The sequence below is a fragment of the Pelophylax lessonae genome (genome assembly GCF_965119305.1).
Source record: "Pelophylax lessonae genome assembly, chromosome: 4".
NCBI lineage: Eukaryota > Metazoa > Chordata > Amphibia > Anura > Ranidae > Pelophylax > Pelophylax lessonae.
The window spans coordinates 565,591,053-565,604,644 of record NC_138771.1 but is presented as its reverse complement, the minus strand read 5'-3'; the positions used below and the strand labels follow the sequence as shown (position 1 = coordinate 565,604,644).

The window sequence follows — 13,592 nt, the reverse complement described above, 5'->3', positions numbered from 1 at the left end:
CAGCCATTTTTAGGTCTCTCCAGAGATGCTCAATTGGGTTTAAGTCAGGGCTCTGGCTGGGCCATTCAAGAACAGTCACAGAGTTGTTGTGAAGCCACTCCTTCGTTATTTTAGCTGTGTGCTTAGGGTCATTGTCTTGTTGGAAGGTAAACCTTCGGCCCAGTCTGAGGTCCAGAGCACTCTGGAGAAGGTTTTTGTCCAGGATATCCCTGTACTTGGCCGCATTCATCATTCCCTCGATTGCAACCAGTCGTCCTGTCCCTGCAGCTGAAAAACACACCCACAGCATGATGCTGCCACCACCATGCTTCACTGTTGGGACTGTATTGGACAGGTGATGAGCAGTGCCTGGTTTTCTCCACACATACCGCTTAGAATTAAGGCCAAAAAGTTCTATTTTGGTCTCATCAGACCAGAGAATATTATTTCTCACCATCTTGGAGTCCTTCAGGTGTTTTTTTTAGCAAACTCCATGCGGGCTTTCATGTGTCTTACACTGAGGAGAGGCTTCTGTCGGGCCACTCTGCCATAAAGCCCCGACTGGTGGAGGGCTGCAGTGATGGTTGACTTTCTACAACTTTCTCCCATCTCCTGACTGCATCTCTGGAGCTCAGCCACAGTGATCTTTGGGTTCTTCTTTACCTCTCTCACCAAGGCTCTTCTCCCCCGATAGCTCAGTTTGGCCGGACGGCCAGCTCTAGGAAGGGTTCTGGTCGTCCCAAACGTCTTCCATTTGAGGATTATGGAGGCCACTGTGCTCTTAGGAACCTTAAGTGCAGCAGAAATCTTTTTGTAACCTTGGCCAGATCTGTGCCTTGCCACAATTCTGTCTCTGAGCTCTTCAGGCAGTTCCTTTGACCTCATGATTCTCATTTGCTCTAAAATGCATTGTGATCTGGAAGGTCTTATATAGACAGGTGTGTGGCTTTCCTAATCAAGTCCAATCAGTATAATCAAACACAGCTGGACTCAAACGAAGGTGTAGAACCATCTCAATGATGATCAGAAGAAATGGAAAGCACCTGAGTTAAATATATGAGTGTCACAGCAAAGGGTCTGAATACTTGGGACCATGTGATATTTCAGTTTTTCTTTTTTAATAAATCTGCAACAATGTCAACAATTCTGTGTTTTTCTGTCAGTATGGGGTGCTATGTGTACATTCATGAGGAAGAAGAATGAACTTAAATGATTTTAGCAAATGGCTGCAATATAACAAAGAGTGAAAAATTTAAGGGGGTCTGAATACTTTCCGTACCCACTGTATTTATCGCAGCAGGCTGCATGCTTGGCACCAACTCCAGCGAGCAAAAGCCAAGCCTTTTTCACTGACTGCAAGACATTGTTCATCCACAGGACACATTGCCACTCAGTGCAAAGAATACAAGGCCTTTTCTGAATGGAGGAGGTGCCAAGCGAGCAGCTTCTTGGGATTTTGTAATGTAGGCTTTACAGCAACAGGGTCTGTTCTATGGAAATGTTGCCCAAAGCAAATACTTGTTAAGCTTGCACTAGGCCTATATAGCAAGCTACCTATTTCAAATTCTTTCGAACAAAGAAAGCTGGAGAACCTTAGTACCAGCCTCTCAAGCGGGTATATAATTTCCAATATCCAACCATATGAATGAGACTTGGTGTTACTAAACGCACAACACTAAAATCAGTGTGTATATGCAGTAAAGCATACTTGTTATACTCACTGTGGAACCTAAGGGGGTAATTCTGCACAATGTGTAAAAAGGCTGTTTGAACCTGTCTTCTCTGATCCTCCCCTTCCACTGTCCCCAATCCATCTGCTGACAAGATAGAGCTTTGGGGGGTGCACTCTGCACATATTCTGTTTGGTTTGTATTGCTAGAGAGATTTTTTTTTTGGGGAGGTTGCATGTGATCACCACATGGCTAATCAGTTTAGAGGGTCAGGGGTCATGCAGCCCTATAGTAATAATCCATATTCCCATTGCACACGTTCTTGGAAAAGGCTCTAGGGTACTGTAGCAACCACCAGCTGGAGACTGGATCATAAAAGCCATAATGAAGATATTTGCAAGCACACCATGGATCCTCAAATTGAGTCGAAATGTTTTTTTATTGAAGCATGATCACATCACAACCAAGAGAGAGTGCAATGTTTCAGAGTCAGGCATGTGACAAAGGGGTCCTGCATAACTCAAACATTGCACTGTCTTTGTTTTGATGTGATCATGCTTCAATAAAAAAAACATTTGGACTCAATTTGAAAATCTGTGGTGTGCTGGCAAAAAGATTCATTGATTCAATGCAGACTCATAGGACAGTCAGAGGAGAATGAATGAAAACTACTTTCAAGCTTTAACCAGTGCTCAGATGGACCTGGAAGTCACAAGACTGCTATATACTGCTGAGAAAAGGTATTGAGCAATTTATATTTGCATTTCTGTGTACGGTGGGAGACCAGATCTAGTAAATGCAGGGTCCTGGGATTGGTAACACTATAAGACACTAAGCAGAAACTGAAGAGTCAGTGCCTTATGCTGGGATATAATTCATAGGGGGAAAGGGGGGTGCAACATGGTTCTCTAAAACTCAGGTAGCGGACATCAGACAATGCACCCTAAATAGAAATATGAATTGTTTATGAACTCTGGACTAGTGTTGAGCGAACACGGACTGTATTATTCGTGTTCGTACCGAATAATTGGATTTTTGTTACCCGAACACGAACACGGACACTTTACTGTATATTCGGGTAAAAATCCGTGTTCGGTCGTTTTATTTCCGGGTTTTGCATGCTTTGGCGCTCTTTTCATGGCGGGCTTTCAACAGCCAATCAACAATCGTTTAACTGGTGTGCCTTAAGCCATCCCAGCCATGCCTGCAAATGTCTCAGTAGCTGTGATTGGCCGTCTGAAGCATGTGACCAAGTCTTTATAAGTTCGAGGCAGCCGCAGCGGCGTCATTATGCTGCTTAGATCAGGGACAGAGCACACATCAACGTGCTGGCTGCTGATTAGGGAAAGATAGGCAGGAAAAAACCATTTGTGTCCGGATAGAATTGAGGGACAGGTCGGAGTGTTTAGGCAGGGCGAGTTGTAGGCATTTTAGGGATAGAGTCTGCTGAATTATAGGGTCAGTGTCTTCTACAAACTACAATCGATATTGCTGTGTGGGGTGGGGTCTGCACTTAGTTCTCCTGATCTACGATCTCTTCTCAATCCTGTTAGGGACAGAGTCTGCTGAATTTTAGGGAAAGTGTGTTCTACAAACTACAATCGATATTGCTGTGTGGTGTGGGATAGGAGATAGGCAGGTGTCAGTGATCCACATCCATTTTTCTGTGTGTGGGCTGCAGTGAACACAATCTTTTTGGGGTGCAGTGAACACAATCTTTTTGGGGTGCAGTGAACACAATCTTTTTGGGGTGCAGTGAACACAATCCTTGTGGGGGTGCAGTGAACACAATCCTTGTGGGGGTGCAGTGAAGACAATCCTTGTGGGGGTGCAGTGAAGACAATCCTTGTGGGGGTGCAGTGAAGACAATCCTTGTGGGGGTGCAGTGAAGACAATCCTTGTGGGGGTGCAGTGAAGACAATCCTTGTGGGGGTGCAGTGAAGACAATCCTTGTGGGGGTGCAGTGAAGACAATCCTTGTGGGGGTGCAGTGAAGACAATCCTTGTGGGGGTGCAGTGAAGACAATCCTTGTGGGGGTGCAGTGAAGACAATCCTTGTGGGGGTGCAGTGAAGACAATCCTTGTGGGGGTGCAGTGAACACAATCTTTGTGGGGTGCAGAGAAGACAATCCTTTTGGGGTGCAGAGAAGACAATCCTTTTGGGGTGCAGTGAACACAATCCTTTTGGGGTGCAGTGAACACAATCCTTTTGGGGTGCAGTGAACACAATCCTTTTGGGGTGCAGTGAACAAAACCTTTGTGGGGTGCAGTGAACACAATCTTTGTGGGGTACAGTGAACACAATCTCATACTTCTGAAGCGTTGAGGGTGCTGCCTGTTCTATACTCCTCCTCCTCCTCCTCCATCCTTTTAGGTGTACAAACAATAGTAATTGGGGCCTAGTGTGCTTCTGTACGTGTGAAAAACATACACTTTTTTTTGATCATATTTCCTATTCCGCTATTCAATAAAAACCTTTGGGGCTCAATTAAATTGCGGAATAGTCTGTGTCGGTACGTGTGAGATCCACCTTTCCAAGTTTTTGGGGTTCATCTCATACTTCTGAAGATTTGAGGGTGCTGCCTGTTCCATACTCCTCTTCCTCATCCTCCCTTTAGGGTAGGAAAAAATTTAATCGGGCCTAGTCTGTGTCTGTACGTGTGAGATACAGTTTTTTATCCTATTCCGCTATTCAATACACACCCTTTTGGTGTAAAAAAGATTAAATTGCGGCATAGTTTGCATATTTGACTGTGAGATACACCCGTGCGATACTGTTGTTCTTTTGTTCCGCTATTCAATAAAGACCTTTTCTAGGGCAAGATCTTAAATTTCAGAAATAGGAGGAGAGCGTCAAATAGGGGCCGTGGCGGTGCTGCTGCTAGAGCTCCTGTTGCAAGGAGAGGACGTGGTCGATCTGTGCCAGCTACACGCACAAGTGAAACACCTTCCTCAAGTGTGAGTAGGCGACAGAACCTGCATCAGTATTTGGTAGGGCATCATACGCCTCTAGAAGTGATGAGGCCAGAACACAGAGAGGCGATAGTAGATTGGTTTGCTGCTGACAGTGCCTCCAGTTCCTTCACATTGTCTCCCACCCAGTCTACTGCAGAAAGGTCAGAGTTGGCACCTGCAGCCAAGGTCCAACCGTCTTTCACCTCACCCCCTTGCAAATCAGGCAAGCAGTCTGAGCCCCAAGCCATAGAGCAGTCTCTTATTCTTTTTGAGGACTCTGTCAGCAGGGTTTCCCAGGGCCATCCACCTAGCCCTGCCCCAGAAGTGGAAAAGATTGAGTGCAGCGATGCCCAACCACTTATTTCTCAAGATGAGTACATGCAAGGATCATCGCAGCACGTCTCCGATGATGACGAAACGCAGGTGCCAACTGCTGCGGCGTTCAGCATTGTGGAGACCGACAGGGAGGGCAGGGGTGAAGACTGGGTGGAAGATGATGTGGAGGACGATGAGGTCCTCGACCCCACATGGAATGAAGGTCATGCAGGTGACCTGAGTAGTTTGGAGGAAGAGGCGGTGGTCGCACAGAGCCACCAGCACAGCAGAAGAGGGAGCAGGGTGCAGAAGCGGAGCGGCCGTGCCCTAGACACTACGCCTGCTACTGCCCAACGCAGCAAGGGAACGAGCGCACCAAAGTCAGCTCAAAAGAGTTCTCTAGCGTGGAAGTTCTTTAGAAAATGTGCTGATGACAGGACACGAGTGGTTTGCACCCTGTGCAATCAGGCGAGGCATAAACCTTCTCAAACTGAGCACAACCTGCATGATCAGGCATCTAAGTGCAAAGCACGAGCTGCAGTGGAGTACACCCCTTCAAAACCAAGAAACGTCTCTGGCTCATCCTGCTTCCTCTTCTGCTGCAGTCTCGGCCGCTCCAGCCACCTCTGTAGTCATACCGGCACCTGCCACCCCGCAAACAGACGATCTGTCAGCAACACCACCACCTGGGTCACCAACAACCATCTCCACAATGTCCCGTGGAAGCGTTCAGCTTTCCATCTCCCAAACACTTGAGAGGAAGTACCCCCCTACCCACCCGCGATCCCTGGCCCTGAATGCCAGCATTTCACAATTATTGGCCTTTGAAATGCTGTCATTCCGTCTGGTGGAGACGCCCAGTTTTAAAAAGCTTATGTCGGTGGCTGTCCCACAGTACGTCGTGCCCAGCCGCCACTACTTTTCCAGGCAAGCCATCCCTTCCCTGCACAACCAAGTGGGGGAAAAAATCAGGTGTGCACTGCGCAACGCCATCTGTGCCAAGGTCCACCTAACTACCGATACGTGGACCAGTAAGCACGGTCAGGGGCGTTATATCTCCCTAACGGCACACTGGGTAAATGCAGTGGCGGATGGGCCTGAGGCGGATAGCAATTTGGCACATGTCCTTCCACCACCGAGGATTGCAGGGCGCTTCAGTTTGCCTCCTGTTCCTAACTCATCCTACTCCGCTACCTCATCCTCTACCGCCTCCTCATCCGGACAGCGTAATACCGTCACCACCAACTTCAGCACGGCCAGGGCTAAACGACAGCAGGCAGTTTTACAACTTGCCTGTTTGGGGGACAAACCACACACCGCGCAGGAGTTGTGGAGGAGCATGGAACAGCAGACAAATGAGTGGTTGCTGCCAGCGAGCCTCAAGCCCGGCCTGGTGGTGTGCGATAACGGGCGAAATCTCATAGCAGCTCTGGGCCTAGCCGGTTTGACGCACATCCGTTGCCTGGCGCATGTGCTGAATTTGGTGGTGCAGAGGTTCCTTAAAAACTACCCCGATATGTCAGAGCTGCTGCAGAAAGTGCGGGCCGTCTGTGCGCACTTTCGGCGTTCTCACCCTGCTGCTGCTCGCCTGGCAGGGCTGCAGCGTAACTTCGGCCTTCCCGCTCACCGCCTCATATGTGACGTGCCCACAAGGTGGAACTCCACCTTGCACATGCTGCAAAGACTGTGCGAGCAGCAGCAGGCCATAGTGGAGTTTCAGCTGCAGCACGCACGCGTGAGTCGCTCTGCGGAACAGCACCACTTCACCACCAATAACTGGGCCTCCATGCGAGACCTGTGTGCCTTGTTGCGCTGTTTTGAGTACTCCACCAACATGGCCAGTGGCAATGACGCCGTTCTCAGCTTAACTATCCCACTTCTATGCCTCCTTGAAAAAACAATTCGGGCGATGATGGAAGAGGATGTGGCACAGGATGAGGAGGAGGATGAAGAGGTAACATTTCAAAGGCTTTCAGGGCAGTCATTCGCAAGGGGCTCCGAGGGTGGGTTCCTGCACACACAAACGCCAGGGACACAATTGTCCAGCAGGGGCACAGTTCTGGAGGATGAGGAGGAGGAGGAGCTGGAGGAGGAGATGGAACCATGTTCACAGCAGGGTGGCACCCAGGCCAGCTCATGGCCATCACTGGTGCGTGGCTGGGGGGATACAGAGGACACGGACGATACACCTCCCACAGAGGACAGCCTTTCGTCGCCTCTGGGCAGCCTGGCACACATGAGCGATTACATGCTGCAGTGTCTCCACAACGACCGCCGAGTTGCCCACATTCTAACTTGTGCTGATTACTGGGTGGCCACGCTGCTGGATCCCCGTTACAAGGACAACGTACCGTCCTTAATTCACTCACTGGAGCGCGATCGCAAGATGCGCGAGTACAAGCGCACGCTGGTAGACGCGATGCTGCTGGCATTCCCATCTGACAGCGGGGCCACAGTGGAAGCACAAGGCAGAGGAGGAGGAGGTCGCCAACTCAACCAGGGCACCGCCAGCACCTCAGAAGGCAGGGTTAGCATGGCCGAAATGTGGAAAAGCTTTGTCAGCACGCCACAACAAACAGCAGCACCAGCAGCTCAGATGGAACGTCTTAGCAGGAGGCAGCATTTTACCAACATGGTGGAGCAGTATGTGTGCACACGCCTACATGTAGTGAATGAGGGGTCTGCCCCCTTCAACTTCTGGGTCTCCAAATTGGGCACATGGCCTGAGCTTGCCCTTTACGCCTTGGAGGTGCTGGCGTGCCCTGCAGCCAGTGTATTATCTGAACGGGTATTTAGCACGGCTGGGGGTGTTATAACAGACAGCGCAGCCGCCTGTCCAGAGACAATGTGGACAAGCTCACGTTTATTAAAATGAACCAGGCGTGGATCCCACGGGACTTTTCCGTACCTTGTGCAGAATAGCAATGGATACCGACCTTACCCAGCCATTGTTCCATTTTTGCTCTTTCTCACTCTTTTGGGGTGTACCCTCATTTAAAATTTGTGAAAAGAAGCAGTGTTGGCTACCTCGTCCTCCTCAGGGCCAGATTAACGTAGGGGCTATTGGAGCTGCAGCTCCATGCAGGCCCCTACCTTTTATATAGGGCCCGGGTTGGCCATATTCACTGTGACCGCTCTTCTGTCACTTGTAAACACAGAAGTCTGGCTTCTATGCTCGCTTCCCCAGGCAGCACCCTCAGAACCTCCCCACACAGCGCGAAGGCCGGACAAGGAGGGACAGTTGCCGATGCATGGATGTGTTTATGGGCTTCAGAGACAGCATCCCATGTTGAATTAGGCATGCATGGCTGCACCCTTCCTCCTCTGGGTGCATGCCAAGGCACGGCCCTTAAGGCCCTTCAAAATCCTCAGCACCAAGACCATGATGCTCTTAATCCGGCCCTGGTCCTCCTCCACCACCGCTTCCACCTACACCGCCCATAGGTGTGCGCAGCCTATTGCATTAGGGTGTGCACCCCAAAGTTGAAATACACATGCATGTGTTTGCCTACATGTACATGGCCCCGATACATTACTCTCCCTGCTGGCAAAGAGAAATAGAGCAGAGCAGGTGCGAGGGAGATCTTTCCCATCTCCTCACTGGCAAACAGAGCGATAATGCTATGTGCCCTAGGTGATTAGGGTGTGCCCAGGTACACCAGGCACACCCTGTGCGCACGCCTATGACACCGCCACATCCACCACCACCTCAACCTCCCTCCTACTCCATATGGGCCTCGTCCTTCAGAGATGAAGAACATTGTTTTATTTTTCTGTTTTTTTTTTTGTTGTTTTAAGTTATTTCCCTATCCACATGTGTTTGCAGAGCACTTGCCATGCTCTTAACTACGTTTTGCTGCCATTTGCAGCACTCTAGCCCTTTCCATTGGTGTTTTAGAGCCATTTTAGTGCCTTAAAGTTCGGGTCCCCATTGACTTCAATGGGGTTCGGTGTCCGGGAAAAGTTCGGTAAAAGTCCGGGACACGGACCCGGACTTTTTTTTTAAAGTTCGGCCGAACCCGTCAAACACGGACATCTAGGTGTCCGCTCAACCCTACTCTGGACGTATTCGTCCAATTAATCAGCTAGATGTTTTTAAAGTCAGGCTTTGATCAGGAAATGGATATCCATTAGTGTGAAAGTACACCTACCATTCCTAGCCTCCTTTTTGAAAATACTAGCGGTCTGTTGACCTTGAACATGTGCAATTAAAAAAACTATATACCGTATTTATTCGAGTATAACGCGCAAAATTTTCTACCAAAAAAAGAAATCAAAGTTTGGGTGCGTGCTATAAACGAGGGGTGGGGTGGCAGTGGCGGCCGGTCCATTCAGGGTGCAGGCGAATTGTGAGTTTGCACTGTGCCTTTTCCGGGCTGAAGCCGCTTACTGTACGTGAGGGCGAAGAAAAAAAAAAAACATTGCGTACAGTGGGCAGCCCGAACTGGGGGTGAGAATTCTTATTATCCGCTGTATGGTCGCTGCTTCATTTCCTTGCCTCGCCCACACGTTAAGGTAAGCATTGCTTTTGTACAATTCAGTGTTTTGCGTACCGTAATTGTGTTCTTCATATTTTAATTGATATACTGGTACCCGTTAGATGGCAATAAATGATTTTTATCATGGCCGCACGTGTTCGACAACGTTTTTTTGTCAATTACAATGCTTGGTGTGAAACAAAATTTTTATACCGATTTTTAATCGAAAATTAGGGGTGTGCGTTATACTCGAATAAATACGGTATCTACTTTAGATCCGTGACACAGAAAGTACTAAAATTTAAAGCATCAGTATGTTTGTTAACTGAGAAAATGGGCATTTTCTGGGGAGGTCAGCAGTGGCAGCCATACACATTGCTCATATACAATGGGTACGAAAAGTATTCAGACCCCCCTTAAATTTTTCACTCTTTGTTATATTGCAGCCATTTGCTAAAATCATTTTAAGTTCATTCGTCCTCATGAATGTACACACAGCTCCCCATATTGACGGAAAAACACAGAATTGTTGACATTGTTGCAGATTTATTAAAAAAGAAAAACTGAAATATCACATGGTCCTAAGTATTCAGACCCTTTGCTGTGACACTCATATATTTAACTCAGGTGCTTTCCATTTCTTCTGATCATCCTTGAGATGGTTCTACACCTTCATTTGAGTCCAGCTGTGTTTGATTATACTGATTGGACTTGATTAGGAAAGCCACACACCTGTCTATATAAAGCCCCGTACACACATACCGATCGTCGGCATACAAACGTTCGTCTTTTCTCCCCGGGATGTCGGTGTCTGTTGAAAAGTGCAAAGACTGCCCAAGAATTTTGTCCGCCGACTGCAGAAGTGATGTCATGTAATGGTTAACTTTCCCTGTGTTTTTTCTTTTCCGAGCATGCCCAGTCTTGCAAATCTGCGGTCTGTCGGCAGAATTCTGTACTGACTGGCGAACAATCGTCCGTTCTGGTGTCGGCATACAAAAATTTTAATGTTTGCAAGAAAGACTCTTGTCCGCAGAATGTGCGCAGACAGCTGTCGGAGGCACCATACTAACAAGCGTACAATCGGCAGATCTTTCGTCCGCCGACGTTTGTATGCCGACGATCGGTACGTGTGTACGGGCCTTTAGACCTTCCAGATCACAATGCATTTTAGAGCAAATGAGAATCATGAGATCAAAGGAACTGCCTGAAGAGCTCAGAGACAGAATTGTGGCAAGGCACAGATCTGGCCAAGGTTACAAAAAGATTTCTGCTGCACTTAAGGTTCCTAAGAGCACAGTGGCCTCCATAATCCTCAAATGGAAGACGTTTGGGACGACCAGAACCCTTCCTAGAGCTGGCCGTCCGGCCAAACTGAGCTATCAGGGGAGAAGAGCCTTGGTGAGAGAGGTAAAGAAGAACCCAAAGATCACTGTGGCTGAGCTCCAGAGATGCAGGCAGGAGATGGGAGAAAGTTGTAGAAAGTCAACCATCACTGCAGCCCTCCAACCAGTCGGGGCTTTATGGCAGAGTGGCCCGACGGAAGCCTCTCCTCAGTGTAAGACACATGAAAGCCCGCATGGAGTTTGCTAAAAAACACCTGAAGGACTCCAAGATGATGAGACCAAAATAGAACTTTTTGGCCTTAATTCTAAGCGGTATGTGTTGGGCTGGGGGAGTAGATGTTTTTACCACCGCAGGGAACCCAGAGGAAAACCTGGTCAGCAACAACTCAAACCAGCCCCCCTTAAGAGCATGTGGCAAAGCCAGCTCATCACCAAACCTGGCGAAAGACCCACTGACTGAAATTTTTAGAGGGGGCCAGGGGGAAGGTACCTACCACACAAGGAACATGATGGGCACTGCTCTGGACAGAACACTGCTCCTTCATAATGTGGGTGCTGTTGGCCAAAACGAAATGCTGCGATTCAGGCCGAAGCCAGTTCGTATGTGTCCTCGCAAGACGTTTAACTTGCAGGCTTACCCTGATGTCCAGGGGGGGGGGGGGGGGGGGGGGGGGGCGCGGCGGCCTATGTCACGGCTGACCTAGCACAAAGCTGCTGGCTGGACTGGGGGCACCCTAAGGATCTATATTATTCAGTTTGTCACCCAGTCCAGGACTTGACTGTAGTTCTCACAGGAACAAAATAACAGGGAAAAATTGCTAGGCCCAGAGATCCCAGCAAGGAACTAGGTCCTTACTCCTGACTAGGCAGAAAAAAAAAAAACTAGTGCCTATAGGTGTATACACTCTGGGACTGCCCATAGATGTAGTCAAGCTTTTTCCTGCCTAGTGTCCTACTCCTGTAGAGGGCGGTATAACTCAGTGGTTAAGAAGAATCAGGAGCGCTGTGTCCCTCAATGAACGAAAGAGAAATATGATCAATTTGGTTGTAACTATTAATCCTATTGATATGAGTGACCATTACAGCGTTTGAAAAAAAAAAAAGTGTATAGGTAAAGAGAGGCAAGGAGCCCTGAGCTACATGTAAAACAAAGCAAACACCTGATCTGCTTGCAAAACAAACATCTAAAGAAAAGAGACATATCACAGCAAGACCGTGATCCTAGTTGAATCTTGATGTGGTTTTGTGTTTCTTCTCCACATCGGTGCAGTTGTTCAATATGAAACCACTTCACGAACATGCAGAAGTTTCCTGTAATAAAGAAAGGTTACTACTGCTGCTCCCTACTTGTGCAGGGTGACTGGTCTTGTATCTTCCCCTCCCTGTAGTTTTCTGTAGGGAGCCTGCTGGGTGCTCCTACAGCTCTGCTCTGGAAAGCACATTGATGATGTCACTGCTACTTTTACCAGGTAATATTTTGGTTTGCAAAGACGTAGGATGTGCACAAAACATATGTGGCTACTACTCAGGAGAGAGAGTGTGAGTCTATAGTTTTTAAACTTGTTCTGTAATAGATAATCACAATGTACCATGAGGTTAAGCACACTGATATTATTTTCTTTTTAACTTGCTTCTAAGCACAATTTAATGGTGAATTGGATATAAAATAGGCTGTTGATAACGCAAATGATTTTTACTTGATTTGCTGTAGATTTCTTCCAGGTTAGTAACTGACAAAAAAAAAAAAAAAAAACATTTAGGATAGGGATATTTTCAGAAGTTGGTAAATAATGGCCAGCCTTTATATTGCTTGGCAGTGTTGGCACAAAGTGCCCTGTTTGCATTGTCTGTGATTGCCACACTAAAAAAATCACAATGTACAGTGAGTTCCTCAGTTTTCTTTCATTCAGACTGTTGGGTTGAATAAAAAAAAAAAAAAAAAAAACTGATGGTGTGTACCAGGCTTTAGTCACTGATCCAGCATAGATATGTAGAATAATAATGCCACCCCTCTTATCTGCATAATTGACAGCCAGGCAACAGCATTTCCAAAAGGCAGTAATATTCACATGTATGTATTTTTTTTTTTATATATTATGGTATTTGTTGAATCTGGGAGTTGAAGGTTTTCTTCAAAGGAAACATTTGGCTGCCTTCCCACAATGCTGGCTGTCATGTGGAGCAGTTTGCTTAAATCATAGAACAATTCTGTAGATAAAAAAAAAAAAAAAAAAAATGCATTCATTCTTAAGACAGCTCGTTTGTTTAACATGTAGGATATAGAACCCAGCTTCCCATTGTATTAAAAATGATTTTGTTTCCGTTTCTTTTCTAGCGACCCGGATCCAATTCTATGCTATAGAAATAGCACGAAACAGGGAGGGATACAATGATGTCATCTTCCATCACAGAGCAGCAGAATCGTTGCAATGAACTTCTGGGCAATAGCAGCAAGCTGCTGGGAATCCTCAATTGTATGGTTTCACCCTGAACACACTCATGGAAAAGCAGTCCATTACCCAGCAGGCTCTTACTGCCATGTGTCACAATACCAATTAACAAACAATTCAATTTTATTTTCTGCAGTTTCCACTATACACTCATTTGGCAAACAGTAAAATACCCAGGATTCATTGCTGTCAACACAGACTTCTATACCACCTCAGAGCCAACAAGTGCCGAACAAGAGTATTTTTTTTTTTTTTAAACATTTTTTTTTTTCCAATAAAATAAAATACATGTATATCTACACCTCTCTTAAAAAAGCATGTGTGACTGAATAGTTGCCTCAATCTTGTACTCATATCTCTGCACCACTGTGTGAACAAGATTGTGCCTCAAATAGCAAAGTCA

At 47.1% G+C, this 13,592-nt stretch overlaps 1 protein-coding gene across 1 annotated transcript in view; it reads left to right on the top strand.

The window, feature by feature from the left end:
- PBDC1 (polysaccharide biosynthesis domain containing 1) overlaps positions 1-13,172 on the top strand; it is a gene marked incomplete at its 3' end in the record, with an annotated part of 46,498 nt that extends 33,326 nt beyond the window's left edge. Inside the window, exon 6 of the mRNA XM_082255774.1 lies at positions 13,075-13,172. Within this exon, the coding sequence (XP_082111900.1) occupies positions 13,075-13,172 (98 nt within the window). The remainder of the gene's footprint in view (positions 1-13,074) is intronic.
- Between the last annotated feature and the right edge of the window lie 420 nt (positions 13,173-13,592).